Source organism: Penicillium waksmanii (assembly GCF_028829765.1).
Source record: "Penicillium waksmanii strain IBT 27052 chromosome Unknown utg000007l:1.0-4314555.0:1.0-4317578.0, whole genome shotgun sequence".
Lineage (NCBI taxonomy): Eukaryota > Fungi > Ascomycota > Eurotiomycetes > Eurotiales > Aspergillaceae > Penicillium > Penicillium waksmanii.
In genome coordinates this window covers 2,840,737-2,861,976 of record NW_026643253.1, presented here as the reverse complement: position 1 = coordinate 2,861,976, position 21,240 = coordinate 2,840,737, and the positions used below count along the sequence as shown (strand labels likewise).

The 21,240-nt window shown below is 48.6% G+C and overlaps 11 protein-coding genes across 11 annotated transcripts; 1 reads left to right on the top strand and 10 right to left on the bottom strand.

The window, feature by feature from the left end:
* Window positions 1–743: 743 nt before the first annotated feature.
* On the bottom strand, window positions 744–1,785 carry N7481_007906 (uncharacterized protein; the record flags this gene model as incomplete). Its single annotated transcript, XM_057267125.1, has 2 exons — window positions 744–1,553; window positions 1,627–1,785. 2 exons carry the CDS (start codon window positions 1,783–1,785, stop codon window positions 744–746), a joined length of 969 nt encoding a protein of 322 aa, XP_057121326.1.
* A 561-nt stretch (window positions 1,786–2,346) lies between these two features.
* N7481_007905 (uncharacterized protein) lies at window positions 2,347–4,021 on the bottom strand (the record flags this gene model as incomplete). The annotated part of the gene is made up of 2 exons (XM_057267124.1): window positions 2,347–3,910; window positions 4,002–4,021. The coding sequence occupies 2 exons, from the start codon at window positions 4,019–4,021 to the stop codon at window positions 2,347–2,349; spliced, it is 1,584 nt and encodes a 527-aa protein (XP_057121325.1).
* A 1,856-nt stretch (window positions 4,022–5,877) lies between these two features.
* Window positions 5,878–6,999, bottom strand: N7481_007904 (ankyrin repeat domain-containing protein; the record flags this gene model as incomplete). Its single annotated transcript, XM_057267123.1, has 1 exon — window positions 5,878–6,999. One exon carries the CDS (start codon window positions 6,997–6,999, stop codon window positions 5,878–5,880), a length of 1,122 nt encoding a protein of 373 aa, XP_057121324.1.
* A 540-nt stretch (window positions 7,000–7,539) lies between these two features.
* Window positions 7,540–8,373, bottom strand: N7481_007903 (RibD family protein; the record flags this gene model as incomplete). The annotated part of the gene is made up of 1 exon (XM_057267122.1): window positions 7,540–8,373. One exon carries the CDS (start codon window positions 8,371–8,373, stop codon window positions 7,540–7,542), a length of 834 nt encoding a protein of 277 aa, XP_057121323.1.
* Window positions 8,374–8,651: 278 nt separating this feature from the next.
* N7481_007902 (glycoside hydrolase family 43 protein) lies at window positions 8,652–9,658 on the bottom strand (the record flags this gene model as incomplete). Its single annotated transcript, XM_057267121.1, has 2 exons — window positions 8,652–9,311; window positions 9,368–9,658. The coding sequence occupies 2 exons, from the start codon at window positions 9,656–9,658 to the stop codon at window positions 8,652–8,654; spliced, it is 951 nt and encodes a 316-aa protein (XP_057121322.1).
* A 1,049-nt stretch (window positions 9,659–10,707) lies between these two features.
* On the bottom strand, window positions 10,708–11,735 carry N7481_007901 (15-hydroxyprostaglandin dehydrogenase; the record flags this gene model as incomplete). The annotated part of the gene is made up of 3 exons (XM_057267120.1): window positions 10,708–11,024; window positions 11,087–11,572; window positions 11,624–11,735. 3 exons carry the CDS (start codon window positions 11,733–11,735, stop codon window positions 10,708–10,710), a joined length of 915 nt encoding a protein of 304 aa, XP_057121321.1.
* A 719-nt stretch (window positions 11,736–12,454) lies between these two features.
* Window positions 12,455–13,168, bottom strand: N7481_007900 (uncharacterized protein; the record flags this gene model as incomplete). The annotated part of the gene is made up of 1 exon (XM_057267119.1): window positions 12,455–13,168. One exon carries the CDS (start codon window positions 13,166–13,168, stop codon window positions 12,455–12,457), a length of 714 nt encoding a protein of 237 aa, XP_057121320.1.
* Window positions 13,169–14,306: 1,138 nt separating this feature from the next.
* Window positions 14,307–15,016, bottom strand: N7481_007899 (uncharacterized protein; the record flags this gene model as incomplete). Its single annotated transcript, XM_057267118.1, has 2 exons — window positions 14,307–14,553; window positions 14,664–15,016. 2 exons carry the CDS (start codon window positions 15,014–15,016, stop codon window positions 14,307–14,309), a joined length of 600 nt encoding a protein of 199 aa, XP_057121319.1.
* Window positions 15,017–15,267: 251 nt separating this feature from the next.
* N7481_007898 (uncharacterized protein) lies at window positions 15,268–16,973 on the bottom strand (the record flags this gene model as incomplete). The annotated part of the gene is made up of 2 exons (XM_057267117.1): window positions 15,268–16,679; window positions 16,907–16,973. The coding sequence occupies 2 exons, from the start codon at window positions 16,971–16,973 to the stop codon at window positions 15,268–15,270; spliced, it is 1,479 nt and encodes a 492-aa protein (XP_057121318.1).
* Window positions 16,974–17,863: 890 nt separating this feature from the next.
* Window positions 17,864–19,046, top strand: N7481_007897 (SDR family oxidoreductase; the record flags this gene model as incomplete). The annotated part of the gene is made up of 4 exons (XM_057267116.1): window positions 17,864–18,303; window positions 18,396–18,761; window positions 18,844–18,952; window positions 19,014–19,046. The coding sequence occupies 4 exons, from the start codon at window positions 17,864–17,866 to the stop codon at window positions 19,044–19,046; spliced, it is 948 nt and encodes a 315-aa protein (XP_057121317.1).
* A 421-nt stretch (window positions 19,047–19,467) lies between these two features.
* On the bottom strand, window positions 19,468–20,013 carry N7481_007896 (uncharacterized protein; the record flags this gene model as incomplete). Its single annotated transcript, XM_057267115.1, has 1 exon — window positions 19,468–20,013. One exon carries the CDS (start codon window positions 20,011–20,013, stop codon window positions 19,468–19,470), a length of 546 nt encoding a protein of 181 aa, XP_057121316.1.
* Window positions 20,014–21,240: the final 1,227 nt, after the last annotated feature.

Below are 21,240 nucleotides of genomic sequence, written 5' to 3'. Positions count from 1 at the left end.
ACCATGTCTTCTTGAGACGAAAATGGGAGAGTAAAGCCGAATAACTTAATTGAGATAGGGACAGCGTTGTATCAACCATAGCTCGGATTTACCAATAAATATTTATCGCGGACTGACACTTCTGGGCATTGTAGCCGGTGCGCAGCTCGCAGGGTCGCGTGTTAGAAATTACTCCACAGTGGAGTGTAGCAAAGTCATTCACCCGAATTTCCACATGTGTAGACATAAGTCAGATAGGGAACAATTATGCATGCCCTGGAGACATGGACAGCATGCTACAATGAATACTTTATAACCTCCTTTTAGAAAAATTTTGATAGCTAGACGCCTCTTAGAAAATGTCCTAGGAGATTAGTCTGTAAAAATTATAAAGAAAGAAATATTATAAACAAGCTTTACTTTCTCTATATTATTATTACTTCTATTTCTAATAAAGATATTACTCTACTACTACTATCCTACTCCTATTCCTAAGCCCATTTTAACATTTTTAAAAGACGCTAAAGACCCTATTCAGTAGCTTTTCTTATCTATGTTTAGTAATTTTTCTACAGTACGGCTGTCAAGAAAAACATCATGATCAGGTGGAAGAAGTTGGTATAAGAAAGTAACAATAGTACCGTCGGGGATCCATGTGTGAATGTTTACCCAATCAACAGATTATCAAAATAACTTTCTATTCATTGGGCACCACTACTAGTAGTACTATAGAAAAGTGAAATTGGGCTTGAAATGATCCATGTTCACTCCAACCAAGTTTCAATCGCCTTACCCAACGCCTCTTGCAACCAATGATCGTTCAATCGAGAATTTAGATCAAACCCATGCTCTCCCTCCCGCGTGACGTACACAATATCGCCAGGAGACGTCAACTCAAGCGCACGCTTAATAAACTTCTCTGTCTCAGCGATCGTAATCACACTATCTTGACGGCCCTGTATAATCACAACCCCACCACGAGGGACCATACCCCCTGACTGCTCGAGGCGCGCTATCGGAAGGAGCTTTTCACGCGGTGTATTCTCCGCGCCACGTGCATAAAGTGCCCCGAGATGTCCATGCTGAAAACAAGCGATCATAAATGCCGACCTTTCTGGTGAAACGATCGTCGAGACAGGAGCCCCTATGTCGGCCGTATTCATTATTTCGTGATAAGCTGACTCGGGAACATTCTGGCCCCAGACAGGTCCTCCACGAGGCTTTGTATAGGCTGAAGTCATAAAGTCGGTACATGGGTACGCCGCAGTCACGCTGCGTATCTCTGTTGGATGCGCTAGGGCTAGATACAGGCTAAGCGTGCCACCCGCCGATCCCCCAATGGCCATGATACGGTCAAGATCTAGCTCTGCGGGAGTGGTGTGTTTCCGCAAAAGATCTGCTAGCTCTGGGGTATGGATCCAGGCCCAGAAGTCGTCGACATCTTCGTAAATTTCCGTGCTTGTCGCCTCGGGCATAAGCCGATAGTTCGGGCTTATTATTATCGCTCCGTGTTTCAGGGCTAGCTCAGATAACCAGACAGGCCAAATGAACATAAGAAGTGAGTCTCCGACTACCTAGAGAATCGTGAGCTTCGTTGTCTACATTCGGCGAATTATATTCGCATGGGACTTCAAGTGTGATTCATACTAGACCGCCGCCGTGGAAATTGACTATGACTGGTCTTTTCCCTTCGTGTCGTGCTTTTGGTACGAGAATATCGCAGCGAATTCCATGGTCTATGACCGTTTTATAGATAGTTTGGAGAATGTCGAAGTTATCGATCTTCGGATCAGATGGGACTTCCATTTCAATAGAAACGATTCAAAAAAAAAAAGGAAGCTAAGAATGGTGTTTGCTGAGGGTGAACGCTGTGAGTTTATATGCAAAGCAATCGAGGACAATTTCGCCAAGATGTCACTCTGGTTATGCCGCATATTATGAGTGCATGTTAGGCATCTGTCCGTGCGTGTGGCTTCTGCCTAGAAGCTTCTTCCAAAGTTAATATGATTGGCTACTGCGTGCTATCTAAATACTAGCCCCCGGGGCCACAGATCCTTCGCCCCCAAACACGAGGAATGCTGCGAAAACTGGATAAAAAGAATTGAATTGTCACATGTCACATCCGATTTTAGGTTTTCTAATCTAATACCTGTTCCAGATTGGGATATGCAAGGGACTCGTAGTATATGTAAGGCTATCGAGATCTGTTCTTTCAAAAGAACAACAATTTGAAGGATTCGTACGAGGATATGTAGAATGACTCACAGAGAACTGGCCTAAGCGAACTGGTATTTCATACTAAGATACCATTGCATCGCTCCCGAGGTCTTTTTTGGGAGATTGAGTTTATATACAATGAAGTGCATATCAAGTAACATGCTCCTTTTCTTCCTCCTTTGGTATTCTAACCCAGACAACAGTCACCAAGGCCGCTGTCAGCTGAGCTCCTAGCGCAAACCACCAAATAGCCCGAAGACCCTCGAGTCCAATTTCTCCATCAGCGCCCGTATCGACACGTGTGCCAATTGCATCAGCAATACTGGTCATGATCGCTGATGACAAATTCTGATTGGTGACAAGAAGGCTACCTGCACTTCCTTGGTATGAGCGAGCGACATTGCTAGTGATGAAAATAGACGCCGCGGCAAAAGCCAGGTCGGGGCCAAAGGTCACCAAAGCAACACCAGGGAGAGATAGTGCCCAGTAAGTTGTAGTGGCTGTTTGTGGGAGGAAGAAGGCTGGTCCAAGGGTGAACGCGAACATAGAACAGGCGTAGATGTAATGGCCGGGCACGAGGTGGAGTGTACGGCTGACGACCCAGGTCGCGAGTACACCGACTAAAGCATTAGGGATATGATAGAGCGCCACAGCGATAGGAGTAGCATGCTGAATCCGTAGCCAGAATTGGATAGCGTAAAACTGCCAGGCTCCAAAGAAGGATCCGAAACCAAGGAAGTAAGCAATCATCAATGGTGTAAAGCCTGGAGTACTCCAAAGACGGCTTGGAATAAGCGGCCGGACGGCGGCACGTTCAGCGAAAAACAGACCGACTAGAAGGAGTAAGCCAATAATGATCAGAATGTAGGTGTAGGGGGACCAAGATGCCACCGGTCCTTGTGTAAGGCCGAAAAGCAAGCAAACGCATCCTCCGGCAGCACAAGCGCCGCCTATATAGTCGAACTGCCGAAGCGATGGAGCCTCGGTGCCCGCGATATCTGCCTGGGGCCGTAATGGTGGAATAGAAAAGTATGCGGCAATGGCACAAATTGCGCAGATGATGGCATTGGTTCCAAAGATCCAGGGGAGATGTTGATACAGTCCACCACCTTGCAATGCACCGAGGGAAAAGCCGAATGGGGCTGTCGCAGCCATGGCTGAGAAAACACGATTCTTGCGAATTCCTGGCTTATAAACGCGACCAAGTATACTCATGCTTCCTGAGACGAGGACACCGATCGCGAGGCCCTGCATGGCTCTCATCACAAAGAAAAGAATATACCGGGATGGATGCAGAGAGAAGGCCCCAACGATGTTCCAGACGCCTAGCCACACGAAAGCACCAACCATAAGAAGTTTCGGCGGGGCAAGGTCTGAAAGAGACCCAGAGATGACGACGGATAGACCATTAGCACAATTAAAGGCACCTACGACCCATGGCAGCTGGGTATTGGAAATGCCGAGTGCCTCTTTTAACTGTTGCTGGGGAGCAAGCATATCGCCCAAGAGGAATGAAAAAAGCATCAATCCCGCGGAACAAACCATGATCAAAACAATCTCCGCCGAGAAGCTCGATAGCTCCGGCGGGATTCCCTGCTTTTTCTGAACCGGGGATGCTGATTCATCGGCTTCCCGAGCTCGGGATACCGAGGGCTTTCGGTTGGTGAGGCGATGGCCGAGGTTTTGGAGTTCATGGTCATCGTCAGTGGGCTGACTGATATTGGTGATAGTATGTGTCACTCTATGGAGTGCCTGCTTGTCGAAAAGGTTCTTGTTCCCCAGCAAAGGATCTGGTGTGTTTGCACCGGTCGCCGGCGTAGAACATGTTTTACCATAAGAAAATGACGTCCGACCTGAGGCTGGAACAGACTCCCCTGGGTCTTGGTTGTTTTCCCCGGCCGCCAGGCTATTATTAGGGCTCTATTCTGTTTGAATGTGCCGCGGGGCCTGTGGAGGACCGTCCGAATTGGAATGTGGTTGCCCGTCTGGCATTGTGAGGTAACCGTGGAAGATACAGACCCCGTAGCAACGAAAACTAGAGAGTGAGAAGAATAACTCCAGCGAGGGTTTGTCTGGAAACTAATTTATCGGAGAAAAGGGCACACCATTGTGGCGAAAATGGACGAAATACTTTGACGATGATCTAAGACGGGTGGAGATGGTGGAGCAAGTCCATTTGTCGCCCAAAGAAAAATAAAGCCACCGCGAACTTGAAGATAAGACTAGGGCAGCGTAGATAATACTGTAGCCACCCGGAGTGCGAACAACTGCCACGATCACGATCATCACTCCATAGATGATGAGTGATCCCTTGCCAGTGCTTGCGTGTATCTTCATGCCTGTGGGCACGTATGTGCTATGTCTAGATGACTAGTTTGAGGAAGATCGTGTCAACGAATGATTCCTGCCAGGCAAAGTGGAGCCAGGGATGCATTGCCTCTGGGAATTTCTGCGTGGCTCAAGCTGCGAGTACGAAGTACATATTGAATTATGTAGTCAACTTCCCTTCCCTGGTGACAATCACGAATCTTATGGAGCTGCTGAATCCACCAGGAAGGGTGGGTACATACGGGAATCGGTCTCCGAAGGTACAGATCACTCAAGAGTCAAGACTATGGGCCCAGTAGTTCTGGAACCAACGCGATGATGCTGAAAATCATTACGCATCGTTCAAACAAAGCTTACTAGTCCTGATCGACACGGCCGACCCAATAGTCAGAAAGTGATGCACCCAGTCGGCCTCCTTAATAATACAGGATGATGTTATCCAATGGGAGGCCTCAGCATCTCCGACCTCATGGCAAATCCATCGCTAAAATTTGAGAAAAATTGCACATGCTTTGCGTCATTCACAGGATGCTTTATCTACAGATGTCAAGGGGTAAACTGTTTACGCGTCACACAAAATGTCTTGAATATTTACATTGCTCATTGTTCATTGCTCAATTCTGACGTCGATCTTGAAGGGAGAGCGATCATCTTCCGAATGAAGTACAAATCTAACGCTGGCAATTTCCACTGGAAAATTCCCCTGCTGACATGTGAGATGGCCATGCTTCAATTTATCACACGAGCTTATACCATCATACCTACGGAATGAATTCAGCTACAGTAGGTTTAAGACCTGATTTCTGCGAATTCTACCTCAAATTCATCGTTTGTCATTTCGCGTGCCTCAGTTATGTATTAAGGGAATTATGATGCGTTTATGATACATGAATATTGGCCATTTCTTCCACAATTGAATCCTGATCAAGAGAATCAGAAATCCCTTTCCATATCTTATCCACTATGATTATTTTCTGCCAGGTGTGGGTTGGATCGTAACAGGTCCCGCCACTGGCAACACACTCTTGACAGATATCGAAGTTATTTTCGTCGCAGATATTGCAATGGTAGTACATATCATATGGAGAGATAGGCTCACGGCACGCATCGCATGTTGCCTCAAATCCTTCCCATCCCTCCGCCCTTGAGGTGATTTTTTCACAATCGACTGGTCCAACCGATTCTTGCTGCAGTAGACTCCATATATGCTGCAGACTCTCGCATTTCGATCCGTCTTCGGTTTTCATATGCATTTCGGCAATTGACAATGGGGTACGGCCTGCACAAGTTGGGATTTCTTTCGCAGAGCTTCCGTAATGCAGTATTAATTCAACAAGCTCCTCCAAGCCGTAATTAGTCGCAAGAAACAGGGGGGGTTCGGCCCTTTAGGTCGGGCTCATCGATGAATTGCTCGCAGCTCGGGCCGACTTCATCTCGATGCGCATGCTCCAGTAACGCAAGAACAGTGTCCGCATATCCCTTTGTGACAGCATAGAGAAGAGGCGTCTGGCCCCACGCGTTCTTTACCGATTGGTTCGCATTTCTCCCCAGCAGGAGGCGAACCGCCTCGGTAAAGCCAGTTCGTGCAGCAAGCGACAGCGGGGTGTCGGCAAGTGCGTTGCTTTTATTCTCTGTGTTAACATTCTGCTGTAATAGAAGTCTGACGACTTCTGGATTCCGAGAGTTTTCGCGGGCTCGGCATGCCCATGCCAATGGTGAATATCCGGCGCTGTCTACTACGTGAGGATCAGCACCCTCCTCTAGTAGTGTCGACACGATGCGCTCATTTCCACCCAGGACCGCCCAATGTAGGAGAGTCTCATTTCTCGGACTAGTGAAATCTCTTTTGGCCCCAGCTCGTAAGAGCCGATGAAAGATCACTTCTTTGGAACGCCGTGCAGCCCATGCCAAGGGAGTTCCATTCATTGCATCCTCGGTCCCAGGCTCATCAACGTCGGCGTTGTTTGCCAGTAGAATCTCGACGATATTCTCATAACTGTATTGAACGGCTGCCAAGAGCGGCGGCTCTTCATAGACTCGAAAGTCTATCGATAACCCCTTCTCAAATAATAGACTGAGTGTTTCCGCATGTCCATTGAAAACTGCCGAAGATGCGACTGAGTTGCCGAATCGTTCTGTGGCGTTGACATTCGCTCCAGCATCGATAAGGACTCTTGCGTTTTCCGTGAGGCCCGCTTCGACTGCTCTTCCTAATAGGGGCTCTTCACCCCAGAACGAATCGTTCGGGTCAAGGCCAGCATCTAGCATCTTCTTCAAGGTGGATCCTCCGCACAGGCGTACGGCCCGATTGACGCCCTCGCGGCGTCCTTGTGTCACGGCTTGGCAATATAGGCGGTGGTTGAAGTTATCATAAAAATGTCTGCAAGTTCGAGTAAAGACATCTTTCTCGGAAAGTGTCTCTAGAGAGTCCCAAATCTCTAGGATCAATTCGAAGGGTAATCCGAGGAGTTCCATGAGTGGGGTCGGGCAGCTCCAGGGCCAGAATGACTAATGCCACTCGGCTTGTGCAACCTTGCGAGTGCCTTTGTAGTCTGTGGGAGAAGAGAGAAGTCGACGACAAAACAGAGAAGATAAGGCTTCTTTCGGGTTCGGGTTGATCTCTTTCCATCGGGGGCCGAATGTGGGTACCGACCGTGGGGAGTTGTTGTTGCGGGATGTGGCTGTGCGGAAGTGAGGCAACAGCGAAAACAGCCTTGCCATGAGCCGAATTTGTATGGGAGACGTACTAAACATAGTCACTACTGGTATGTCTAGTACGATATTGGTAATTAGTTCACTCTAGAATCCCCTCAGACCCAATTGAACTGTGAACTGTAAATACTTGCGATGTTTGATTTTCATGAAATACTCAAAAACAACATAGCAAATATGATTTAAAATATACTAGTAGTAGGTAGCAACACCAGCATTTGATATACTAGAGTCAGCATATAGCTACTATCTAATTCATGACAATAAACTTAGCAATCCAGTCATTGAATTTTACATTTCATGTCAAACTCGTATCTGTCCGCAAAGGACAACGTCCTCCCCAAAGGGATACCACCGGACATTCTTCAAACGCGCAGCGGAGATCGCGTTGCCTTCTCCATCAAAGCGCCGAGCGGGTGACACGACGACTCCACCTTTTCCAAGCCACGTAGGTGCAATGGTGACGATGACTCGATCGATCAATGACATGGACTGTGGCTCTAGTAGTGAATTGATCACTTGTGCGCCGCCCTCAACCATAACACTTCCAAGGCCATTGACATGAAGCATCTTGAGAAGGTCGCACCAATCAATTCGGTGCTGGCCATCATCCAATGTCACCATTTTTAGTTGAAGAAATCTTCCCCCATATTGTTCCAGCTTTTCCTTCTTTTGGGCGGGCGGCTCTGGCAGCGAAGTCACGATCCAGGGTGCTAGACCGCGGCCTTGTCTGCAAAGCTGGAACAGCTTGCTGTCATCGGAAAAGTCCCACCGGGCACTCGGATCAATTACAATGGGTCGCGGTTGGCCTTCTAACCCCTCTTTTCCATAGCCCCCGATACCAGTAAGGCGACAATTGAGACCCGGGTCATCGGCGAGAGCAGTCCCGACCCCGATGAGGATGCCATCGTGTCGAGATCGTAGGTAGTGAGTCATGGCTTTTGATTGAGGGCCTGAAAGCACAGTTCGTGTACCTGGAGATAGAGCCAAGGAGGAATCAAGTGATGTTGCGAATGTAAGAGTCGTGAAAGGCATATCTGGACGCGGGGTTGAGCCATCATGAGGTGGCAGTTGAGGCTCTAGAAAATCCCTGTCTGATTCAGGGAATTCCAAGGCATCTCGTGAAGATAATACCATTTCAGAAGTTTTGAGTGTTTCGAATCTCTATTATATGGGATACCAGCCGGGCGCTTCGAGGTTAATATGATTGACAGAAGAACTAGGGAGAAGAAAAGACCTCGGACGCCGTGGCGGGGAGGTTAGATTTACCGCCTGAAAATCAAGGCAACCAATCGTAAATTATACTACCAGTACCTTCTACAACTGCTGATTCTGGATGGATAAAATTAACCTTAATCTGGGTATTTGTATATAAAAATGATAACCTTGGACAGCCTAGCTAAAGAGATATCTTCTCAAAGTATGCTGATCACGCCGTCACCACAGTGGATGTCAGCAACCCACATCGCACGGCCTTTGTCCATGTTTTCCCCATTCTCAAAGGCATGGAAAACAATCTTGGAGCCATCCGCATTAAAATCGGAGCCACCAGGCCCTCCCAGCTCGCCAACGTCACTCGAATCACCCGATACCAGCAAAGGAGCGTCGGGGGCCTGCGCCTTGGTATAAGGCCCCTTGAGGGCAGGGGCCGTTGCGTAGCTTACATCGTAGTCTTTTGTGCTATAAACATTAGAGGAGAAAGTGAGGTAGAATGTGCCATCCACTTTTGCCAGACTGGGAGCCTCGATCAACGGGCCATCGGCATCATCACGATCCAGAAGTTGGGTTGGATCGCCATTAGGAGTGACGGCATCAGAATTCAGTCCTTGCAGCATCAAAGGGGTGGAGTCGGATTGGATGCTGTTACCATCCACCTTGTAAACAACATAGTAGGTGTCGCCGTCCTTGAAGCCGTCGGCATCGATTGCACCGCCTTGGTCAAGGGGGCAGGCCAGGGGACTGTCTTCGGGTGTATATGGCCCAGTGATGCTGGAAGAAGTGGCCGCACCAACACAGTGCTTGGAGTCATCGTCAGCCGACGAAGCAGAGAAGTACATGACAAAGGTACCGTCGTCCTGGAATCAGTCAGCTTCGCTACATTGACTGAAATTCCCAATATCGATTGACTTACTCTCTGGATGACATCGGGAGCCCAGATGGCAGGAGTAGAAGCGACCCAGCTTGGGAAGGGGCCTGGCATAGCATCATTACCCGACAGGAGCTGCCAAGATGCAAAGTTAGAAGATGAAGCAATCTGAACATTCACTCCGTTCCCACTGGTCGCGAACGCATAATATCCATCACCGGTCTGAATGACACATGGATCCGCGAAATCACTATCAATAACACGAGTAGGCTGTGCAACAGAAAATCCATTCATCAGAATCGCCGAAACGACTGAAAATAGAAGTGTCGAAGTCATTATGGCGGGTGAGGGTGCCAGTGGAACTGACTCCGAGTCGGAGATAGTAGTGTGCGAGTCAAGCAAGGGGTTCCCTGACGTTTTTATATTCACACAAAACCCTGCAGATACAACGCTCGCATTCAGCTCCCCGAATTAGACATTGGCAGTTAACTTTACCCCCGCCAAGTTCATGGCTGTGTTGTGGTGTGCACAACCTCCAGCCCCCATCTTTCTCCACCCCCTGAGAGATCGGCATCAGCCACTAAACCGAGGATGGAAAATGGCCTTTTGTTACCAGATGACCACGATCAGATCTGAAAATCGGTCGAAGGAATGAACACAATCCGGGTAAGGAGTGCATGTTAACATCTTTCCAGTTTTGACCGAATTGAATATTGGCTCTCTTGGTCCCCAGCAATGAACCAGCATGACGCTGCTCGAGCCCCTCAACTGCAGATTCATGATACTGCCTCGCGTTTCAGGGCAGCAATGACGTCGCACTGGCGTGCAGAACCATTGTCGGGCTCTGCATAATGTGGCTTGACTGGGAGCTGCTCATCTGGCCTGTCCTGGTTAGGTCTCCATTTTCGATTGGTCGGCAATAGTCCCTGCTTTGACCTTATATTCGAACCTCGTCTACAATTACATTTTGTGGTTAAATAAAACCCGAGGAATTTCGATCGCTTTTTTTGCTGTATTTTCACACGCATAATTCCGATATCATCGCGGATGCTCTTGAAGATCTTGTCTCCTGCGTTCCATACCAATAAAATGTGCTAAACGCAAGCACATTAACCCCGATATACTCCGTCTGCCACGTTGAGAAACAGGAATAGTCCGTGCCTTTTTCGGCCTAATCAAAGCAGGGTTTCGTTCTTCGGGGTTTCGAAGTTCATCACATACAATATTCAATTTTCGAGTATTTTTAAGTGACCCAAGGGGATTGGTCTAAAACTTGAATTGCTATTAACTCGACGAGATAGAGATGCACATGAATAGGAATATAGCATTCACTACTATTTGCTCGAAGAAGTTTGCAATATTCTAATTCGTTACCCCGTGCCCACTCACAGCTTTGATTCATCCCAGCTAGTACCTGCAGACGCCAAATATTCCTGCCCTTGTGCGAGAACCTGGCTGTTCTCATCCCCCAGCCATTTAGGTTCCAGACTCTGAATTCCATCCTCAATCTCATAACTTTCACCACCTGCCACCCAAAGTATTTTCCCCGCGAAAGGAAGGCGAGCGCCACCATGTGTCTTTCCACTCTGGCCTCGGTTTGCTGTGGCACAAATCAAGATTGATCGGGCAACATCTTCCGGTTCGTTCGCGGGTAATCCTTTCTCGTACCAACCCTTTTCAATGCCGCGAACGAGACGCGTCTCTATACAAACGAACAGTTATTAGAGCCCGGAAAAATCACAAATTGGACAAAGGAACACTTACTCGTCATCCAAGGACAAATCACGTTAACCCTGATGTTTTCCGGGGTAGCTGTAAGATGTAGGCCCCGCATGATCCCCACGACGCCATGCTTGCTTGCAGTGTACGCGACCAAGCCCCCACATTCCTTGAACCCAGCAATACTGCTGACGAGCACTAAATCCCCACCCCCGCTCCGTCGGAGGTAATGCATCCCGATACGAGCTGTGAACAGAGCCCCAATTGTATTGACCTCTACCTCTTTCATCGAGGGTGCTTCGTTGATGTCGGCATTCGGATCAAAAGGGTCTTTGTGAATGGCAATGCCTGCATTGGCAATGACTATATCCACTCTTCCGTGCTCCTGGAAAGCAGTTTTAAAGAGATTGAGTTGGTTTGAATAATCTGCGGAATCACACTTGATGAATTGTGCGTTCGGGCTAAGCTTGCTTTCGATTTCTCGCGATGGTGCTTCTGCAACATCGCCAAAAATGACCTTTGCTCCATTTTCTGGCTCTCTCTGTTAGAAATTTTCATGTTGTTGTGCTGCATGGATCTTACCGCAAAGTTGCTCAATGCATGAACGGCCGATACCAGTTGCGCCACCGGTAAGCACAACGACCTTGTCATTCAGTGATTCGAGCAGGGAAGGGTCAAGATGAATACGCGCCATTTTTCAACTCGCAATTTGAAGAGAATTTTATAATATACAGATAGGATGAAAAAGGATGTTCCCAGGTCCGACACGGCTCCTTAAATAATGCTGAAGTGGTGCACTTGACCCCACATCTCCGATCAACAGTCTTCTCTGGTACACTATTTACCACTACTAGTACCCAGGTTGATTAAAACTTTGTGAAAAAAAAATATAAATTTGTTTATTTTAATATGGTATTTGCTCAGTTTTCTCTTTCTGCGTAAATGAACTTGAAAATTCTAGCATATATGGTCCTGACTCAAGCATGTCCGCACCTTGACCCTGTTATCATCGCTTCATGCTCATGGCAGCTATATTCTCACTATCATGCACTCGGAACATTTCAATCTCGAAAATCCTATAGCACAATGGCATACCTACTATTGCCATCCTTTAGGAGGGAAGATGGTGGTCTACCCAGAGGTAATTCTGGAGGGTGGGTCCCTTCCCCATGCGGGGCCCCATATTCTCCAGCCAGAGTGGAATAAGGGAACACTCTTCGTAAATCTGGCAATATAACAGTATCAATGCTTTATGGTGGTTTCTAATTGGTATCTTCTAGGACTTCATTTGATAAATTTCATTGTGTAGTTCTACATACGGAGCCATATTCAAGATATCACTTTCTCAAAGCGCCGCTGTTCACAAGAAAGAAAGACTGGAATAGATCCAGTATCAAATGTTGAGTAGTAATTCTACCTAGCTCCGCATATCAAATACGACAACGCGGACTTCGACGCCTTCCGGAGCATACCCCCGACACCCAATCCACATCTCACAGGCTCAGAAAACGGCAATGAGTAGTATGAATTTGGATCTGCGGCTTCAAGCCAATCAACATCGCCTCGGGTGAGCTGGTCAGTTCTTATGACCCAACCTCTATGGGCAGTGCTCGATGGCCAGGAATGTCTGTTAACAATCATGCTGATATTATCCGAGTGAAGGCTGGTGGCATCTTCCGCTTCAGCTGTCATGACTTGTCGCAGTGGAGACAGACGTGGTAGTCCCACTTTGTTCCTGCGGGCTCGTGCCGGCTTTCTTTCTGTGGCTCTGACCTTATTGTAGTTAACATTGAATTGCTTCCATGAGGTAATGTAGCTTTGTGAAATGAATCCGTTTCCTACTGCGTAGTTTGTGATATAGTTAGCGACATCTCCATCATCGACTTCAATCCTGTCGTTCGCTGATCGCGTCTCTGACACCCACAGACCGTGGGGTGTGTAATACTTAACAACATGGCCTTTCATAGTATCGTCGATATTATAACGTCGCAGAAGCTGGTTAATGAGGGTGAAGCTGTTAGGGGCATCAAAATCAATGAGAACAGGGTCAAGATACATGTTTGCTTGATGCAGGACCGTATGGATCCTAAGGTTAAGATCGGAATTTGTGACTTTGGGCTTAGACATAATGATTGCGAGAGATTGCTCAGGGGGGGGTCGAGCTAGGGCCGTATACAGCCGTCCCGAACCAATTGTAATGGTGGATATTTCTATCCTCCTTTGTCAGCCACTGTCGTCTATAGAACTCGGCATTCACAGCATCCTCTTCTGCTTTTTTCATTGCTATATGTAATATCTGGTCAGCTTCAAGGTCTAAAATTGCCTTATCCAATGGCTCCATATCGCTATCGGGATTGTACCCTAAGCTTCGTAAATACTCATCATCGTCTGCTTCCGATGCTATAGCTAGCTGTGAGCAATGCTCAGCCTCAATGTCGTAGATCATTTGATCCAAGGGCTCCATCTCACTGTATGGCATACTAGTATAGCCGTGAAGATGTCCATTGTTTGCAAAAGAGCAGGGGGAAGGCGTGCTCGGTCGTTCAATGTTGGAAGGATGAATGTCATCCTCACATTCAAGTCTCTCACCATGGTGGTGCTCGAGGTTGAAACCCGAAGAATCCATGATGCCGTGTGTGAAGGTATCTGCAGCCGGATGCTTGCCTGATCAGCCTGACTATTCGAAAAGGCGAGGATCAAGGTCAATTCTTATATGTTCCACGTTTCTTGGCGTGTGGTCGGCGAGCTTCTACCACAATGGAATTGTCTGTTCATTGTTTGCAAAAGAAAGGCTTACCTCGTTCATATTTGCCCATTGTTGGTGGTCTCTGGGTTCGAATTCAATGAGAAAATCCTACTCGATAATGATAAAGACCATGAAAGAAACAAGATTGATTATCTGCGCCACGACAAGTTAAGGGTATCTCCGCGTGGTCGAGTTTGCTGAATCTATCCTGCTTCAAGAGTACCTTGACACTTAACTTTTTTTGGGAATGAACACGGTTATGAGCTTTACATATTCTCATATTCTCCTAAATTCGAGTCACTTGCTCGTCTAAATGAATAGAGAAGTGTTTGGCTTCTGCGTAAAGCGATAAATTCGACTAGTCACTTGCAGCTATTGATCTTCTTGAGAACAAGCTTGTTTCGAAGGCAAAGGGGCAGTGGGGAAGGGGTATCATGTCAGATCCCTTTGTTCATCGGTTCGGACAGTCACCAATGGCCTCAAAAGAGACGCTTCACTTTCTCCGATCGATCTTGACTTTCACCCCATCTGTCCTCCCACATATTTCGCTCGACATACCGCCAGCCCATGGGGGGGTCCCATGCCCCATCGATCCTTCATCTCCGTCAACGTCACTGGGCGGACCAGTTCATGGACTTCGAGTACGGGGTATCCGTACTTCGACTGCTTTAGCCCGGCGTTGAATTCCTCGTTGCCTATGCCGAAGGGCTCGGTGGGCACAGAGCCGGGTTCATGACGCGTGGTCGGGGGGATAACCGCGATGTGCCTGGGCATAGATCAGTATGGGGAGAAAGTGAAGGGGAGCCGGAGAAAGTCAGACGGCAAGTACGTGTAGTCGTTTGAATGGAAGTGGAAGGATAGTTGAAATGAACTCACGTAATAGATGCCTGACCCTGGCCACCGTCGCTCGTCTCGTAGAACCATAGTCGTCTCACTCCATCACGAAGTCGGTACTTGCGGTATTCGTGGTTCTTCTGTTGGCTGATGATGTTCCCAAGGTGCACCGGCCGGATGGCCATCAGCACATCGGTTAGCACTCGATCGGAGGCCTCTGGGCGGGTCGACTTGGCCTTGGACTTTGGCTTGGATGGAGGTGACTTCTTGGAGACTCGAGCTGCCTTGTCGAGCTTGGGTGAGGTGACAGTGGGCGAGCCTTTGATGAAGGAACCATTCAAAGTGATCTGGATGAATGAAGTACCACTGGCTAGTGGAATACGCGAGGGCGCCATATTGGTTGAGATCGAAAGAGTAATGAGTGTGAAATATGTGGTGGGTAGATGAAAGAGAGATAGAGACACGAAGAGAAAGTTGGAAGAAGTTGACGTGTTGTACGGAATACAAGACAAACAAACTAAGGTATACCTACTAGTCACGCAAGGAAGCCACGGTCCACGGGTACTACTAGGTACCATTCCTACCGTACCTGCCGTATCTGCCCCTGCGGCCACCCAGAAGAGTCCCCGTCAAGTTAGATTTAGGGTTATGCCCATTCTTGTCCTTCCATAACCACCTTTCGTAGATATTCGACTGAGAATGTTCTGAAGAGCTTTCTGGGATCTTCAAGCCACCCTTGCACTTCTTCCCACAGTCTTCTCAACCCCTCTGCCCCATCGTCGCCAAAGTGAACCTTCAACTGGGAAAAGCTGCACAGTCCTTCAGTTCCGAATAGCTCCATCGCCTGATACCCACCCTCACGGACATACAAGCTCTTGGAAAGCTTCGCGCCACTCCAATCCACAATAAGTGGTGCATAGAGGATCTGGGGTGTTCTTCCTGCTGCCAGCCCGGTGGCTCTCGACCAGCCCGCTAACGGACGGTAGAGCAAAGCTTCCTGGTACATACCGGCATAATCCGAGCCCGTGATGCGTACATGGTGCGTGCTAGTGTCAAGCATCTGGCTCATGCTGCGAATGAGGTTGCGTGCTGGGGCGTTTGCTTCTAGACAGGCAACTTCGCCAGGATCAGACGTGGAAATGATGTGTCGGCCATGGTGTGGGCAATGAAAGGTAATCGTAGAGTCTGTAGTCTTGGGAGATTCAGTTCCGCTTTTAGTATTGGTCTCCTCACTGTACAGATTGAGGCGGCCGTGTTTCTCTGCCAAACCACAGCCAAGGACAGGGCAAGCAGCACGTAGTGCAAGCTTGCCATACTTTGGGGAAAGCTGATGGCCTAGGATCTCATGGTGAGCGATAATGTAGCGAAGGAGAGACGGCATGACAGGCTGAGAAAGGAATTCTGACTGAAAGGTGTTCTCGAAAGGGATCTCAGACCAGGTAGACAGGAGCTGAAGAATCTGATCATAATCAGCCATATGAGTGTTGAGGGCCTCGGGGACATCCCTGTAAGATTTCTGGTATTTTATTCCTTCGATTGAGGTCTCGTGGCCTGGGACTGGCGCGGTGTCAATGAAAGTGATCTCGACCGAGATGGGCGGCGGCTGAAGTTCTGTACCGGTTACGATAGCTTGCATTCGATCACGGATCGCTCGAGCGAGCGAAAAGGCATAGCAGAAAACGATGATGGTGCCGGCGTGAGGAGAGTTGTTTGGCTGCGCTCCAGCATGAAGGACAATGGGGCGAGTTGGAAGCTGAGCATAGCATGGTGAACAAATCTTGGGAGGTGTTGCCATACTCTTCTTGTTAAGCAGGGGCTCTTTTTCACCATTCGAAAGGATCTCATCGTTCATGAGAGCAAACAGAACAGGCTCAACGACGTCTTTCTGGAATGCATAGGAGCCACCCCCAAGCGGATCATGCACGCGGCCATCATGGAAGGTTGCAAATACTGGGCTCTCGGGTCTGAGAGTAGAGACGAGAGTCTGGACAGCAGACAGGACTTCCCTGAGACTGCTTGTTTGTAGCGGAGTCGAGGAAGACCCTGTCTCATCTGGGACTAACGGAGCAAGTAGTCCGATCAGATTTTGGGCTGCGATGGAGCAAGGATCTGGGGGGGGATGCAGGTTGTTTCTGGATCGGATCAATCGCCATGGTGACACTGTGATCTGCAGGGTCTCGTAAGGAGGTCGAGGTAGGTGTAAGTTCTCTAGCGATGCATCTTCGTGACTGTTTGTTTTGATATCGTGTGGGCGTGAAAGTGGAAGGCACGACCACGACCAAGACCCATCCCCACGGCAAGAGCGATGGACATCCCATCATCGTACTGAGCCCATGGAACCATGGCAGCCATTCAAGCTTACCGTTGTGATCTATAGAACTTGAATTCTTCAAGTTCGCTTCTTGGTATGACGGTATATGGTGGTCTATCATAAGGAAGGTGAATCACAGCTGCAATATGTCAATGCTAAATTTCTATACTTGTCTAGGTAATATCAGGTATGCCATGTAGGAAGAGCCCCATGAAGATGATCCACTGACATACTTCATCAAAAAGAATGACAAAGTCGAGTATTTTTGAAGACTCGTTTTGTTGGCCGTCCAGAGCTTTTCATTGAAAATTATTATGATAAGTCGACGGGTTGCTACATGGGAAGTTTTATATTAGTAAATATAGGGCTCCTCAAAGGTAATATCTAGTAGAGTCAGCACTACAATAACCCGCTAATCCGCCCAGGGACTAGACCCAGCAAATATTTACAGTATTCCACGTTTAATCCATAGTATCTGAGCCGAGATAATAAGCCTTGTAAGGTTTGATCTTCGGAAATCACTTTGGAATAAACAATCTCAAGCTCGATCTTAGTAGAACGAACTTGGAAGCTCCGAGTTCGGGGAAAGACACCTCCGAGCCTGAACGTCAGGATATACTAACACCGTGACTGCGCTGCGCACCGGCAGCATACTAATACCCAACTGCCCAGATTGAAGTAATCGAGACATCAGTCAGACAAGATTAGCACATGAAGATTATATACAATTGAACCCCGCCACAAATTCCAAATCCCAAACAACCCCGGTGCAATTCTACTCCGATAGTAACCTGAACGTCGGGGAGAAAGCCGAGGCGCAACTATTAACCGGTTACATAAGCCAATATGACGCCAGACATCCCCGCACACCTTGGGGGGCCTTCTCTGATTTTCTTTACAATTCGGCCGACATCCTACTCCTAATCCCTCGATGAACCATCTCAGAGCTTGCGGTAGATCAATTCAATTTCTGCAACAACTCTCGACCCACCCGCGCGCCTCGCCCCTCATAGCAACCCCAAACCCACTTACCCGTCCACCACTACAACCCACCATCCGACGCACCATGGCTTCCGCAATGGCCAAGCGCCTCGAGGGCAAGACGATCCTGGTGACTGGCGCCTCGTCCGGCATCGGTGCCAGCACCGCGAAGGAATTTGCGCGCACTTCTCCGAAGAACCTTAAGCTTATCCTGACGGCGCGCCGCATTGATGCCCTCAATAAGGTTGCTGCTGAGATTAAGGAGGAGGTCGGTGACGGCGTGCAGGTTCTCCCTGTTAAGCTGGATATTAGCAATCCGGAGGAGATCAACAACTTTGTTCCCTCTCTACCGGCGGAGTTTAAGGAGATTGATGTTCTGGTCAACAATGCGTGAGTCTCATGGAATCTATCCATCTCCATCTCCATCTCCGTCCTCCCCTTCTACATGAATCAACCCGGTTATACTGACATTGGCTCTGTAGCGGTCTGGTTAAGGGCGTTGCTCAAGCCCCTAACATCGCGGCCGAGGATATAAAAGTCATGTTCGACACCAACGTGACCGGCCTGATCAACATGACCCAGGCGGTCCTCCCGATCTTCAAGAAGCGCGACGAGGGTGGCCGCGGCGACATTATTAACATCGGTAGCATTGCCGGCCGGGAACCTTACCCCGGTGGTGGTATCTACTGTGCGACCAAGGCCGCTGTCAAGTCCTTCACCGATGCCCTGCGCAAGGAACTGATTGCCACGAGAATCCGTGTCATTGCGATCGACCCCGGTCAGGTTGAGACCGAGTTCTCTGTTGTGCGGTTCTACGGTGATAAGTCCAAGGCTGATGCCGTCTACGCGTGAGTAGTCATCCACCCGCTGCTGTACCTTCGGTCTGCCAGGAACAGGGAGGGCTAACGATAATTTTTTTTTTGTCTTCAGGGGCTGCGAGCCACTTACCGGCGACGACATTGCTGAGGTTATTGTCTTTGCTGCTGGACGTCGTGAGAACGTGGTTATTGCTGATACGTTGGTCTTCCCCAGTCACCAGGTATGTCTAGGCAATTCCTCTTAAATCCATACACATACGTCGGGACTAACTATCGGTTCAGGCTGGTGCCGGCACCATGCACCGCAAGTCTTGAGCTTGCTGTATTACAACCGGGATATAGGAGAATACGAGATAGATAGCATTTTCTAGAATGGCATGGTTTCATGATACATAAGTCTGAATGCAATTGATAGGTGGTTGTGTTACCCCTCATGCAGCGCTGTAGAATCATGTGAGGTGGGGTCGTACGGCGTCGACGGGGACGATCAACCTGGGCGTCCCATTCCTTGATTGTACTGTGGATGATCTTCAGTTACGGGGGAGTTTGGAAAGGAGATGCGCGGCATATGTACATGCGATACGATGCGATGCGATGCGATACGGAGTAATAGGTACCCTACTAGCTTTCCCACTTCAAAAACCTTGAATATAATCATACAAGTCAAATTAACAGCTGAGCCGCACCAACCGATGTCATCTACGTAGCTCCAGTCCAGTTCTTTCTGATCCATGAACTAAGTAGCGCCCATAGCGCGATGTGACAGACCACACAAAGTGGAAGCACCAATTGGTCTGGGCTGCTCGTTCCTCGCAGCACTCATGGCGTGCAGGTTACCCCAATCGAAGATCTCCTGCTGAAGAGCCGGGATATCATCGCACTTGAAGATCCGGTCACCACCATCAACCTGTTTCTGTTTCTGAAGCAGGGCGAGAACATCCAGGACCCAGACTCGACAAGTCTGAGTCGGGTGATTGAGTCTAGCATCCAGGGAGCGAAAAGTTCGATCTAAGTGGGGGTGCCAGTGGGCTGGCACATCGGCGATGCGAAAAAGACCCACGAGCAAAAACTCCTTCATGATGGCGGCGTTGGCTCCATGTTCGGGGATCCACCCGGGTCCGACGGTCTTGATGTGGTACTTTGTACCTCCGGTGATGGGGTTTTGGTGGAGGTAAAAGCCCCAGTGGAAGTCGTTTGCTTCTGGTGGGTCGTTTCGCGTGAAGAGGAGGATGTATAGACTGCCGAGTTGGAGGTCCGGTGGATCCAACTTAGGGTCGATCATCTCGCTGGGGGTTGACGTGTTCGGTTTGGTATGGGGGTATGTTAGTACAAGTAGTGTGTGGGTGGGGTTGGGGATGGGATAGACAGAACAGTAAAAACTAGACATGTGTTTGTGGTCTTTGCTGTCACTGCTTGGAGAGAGATGCGTGGTATTTGCAGGAAACAGCTTGTCCAAGCTGCCAGCGAATGTCTCACAGTTCATTCAACATGACCTGCATCACTGCCTACTGACAGCGAACAAAGAATCGCCGGGAATTGAGTCAAAAAGTGCCACCTGCCGGAAAGCGACAGCTGCAGGGCTTTGATCTGTCACCGTGTGTCGGACAATTGATGGATCATATCTGCAGGAGTTCTGTAGGACATTGAGTTTGTTAGTTCTTTTACAAAGTAAGTTGAGAGATCTGTACGACAATGTAGAGTGTAGGGGAATTGAATTGAGTTTTGCAGGCCCATGGATGAAGTTGGTGTGGCTGACAGCAAGAGAGAACCAAGTACTTTAATCTAAGCAATATAGGGTCACACAAAAAAAATAGAAAAAAGTAGAAAAGAGAGAAAAGAGAGAAAAGAAAGAAATCCAATGCCCGACCATAGCCAGTACCCTGGATCGCCACGATTTTTGGACAGCAAGAGATCTGCAGGTTTTGCATATGTCAACCACGACGTGGGGAAAAAGGATGCAGTAGGATGGTTTAGGATGGCTTGGGATCGGTTTAGCGGGGCGGTAAAGGAAGGTGTGATAAATGACTATGTGATGTGTGATGAGATATGAGAGTATCGGATGGGGATGGGATGGGATGGGGTGTAATTCCCACATTTCCACATTTCCACATTCCCACCGCCGCGCCGGGATGATGCAATGAGCATGCAAGGCGGGCACCTCCTGCAAGCCATTGTTATTCCATCCATGCTGGGCGGGTGTGGTGTTGGTGCTATGCTTTGGTTTCCGAACCTGCAACCGCCCTTGCATGGAAAAGAAGTTGGGAATAGAAGAGTGGGGGAAGAGAAGCAGGATCCTCGGCTTCATCAGGGATCCTTAGGGATACCGAAGGATCCCTAAGGAAGAAGTGGTAGCGAAGTGGTAGTGGCCAGCCCCATTGCGCCCGTCACAACATCACAGCGCTAGGCGTGTGAACTAACCCGATGCCCTAGACCCATTCTCCCTTCTCCATTCTCCATTCAAGTTCTCCATTCTCCCCACCGATCCACTAGCTGTCAAGGACTCAAGGTG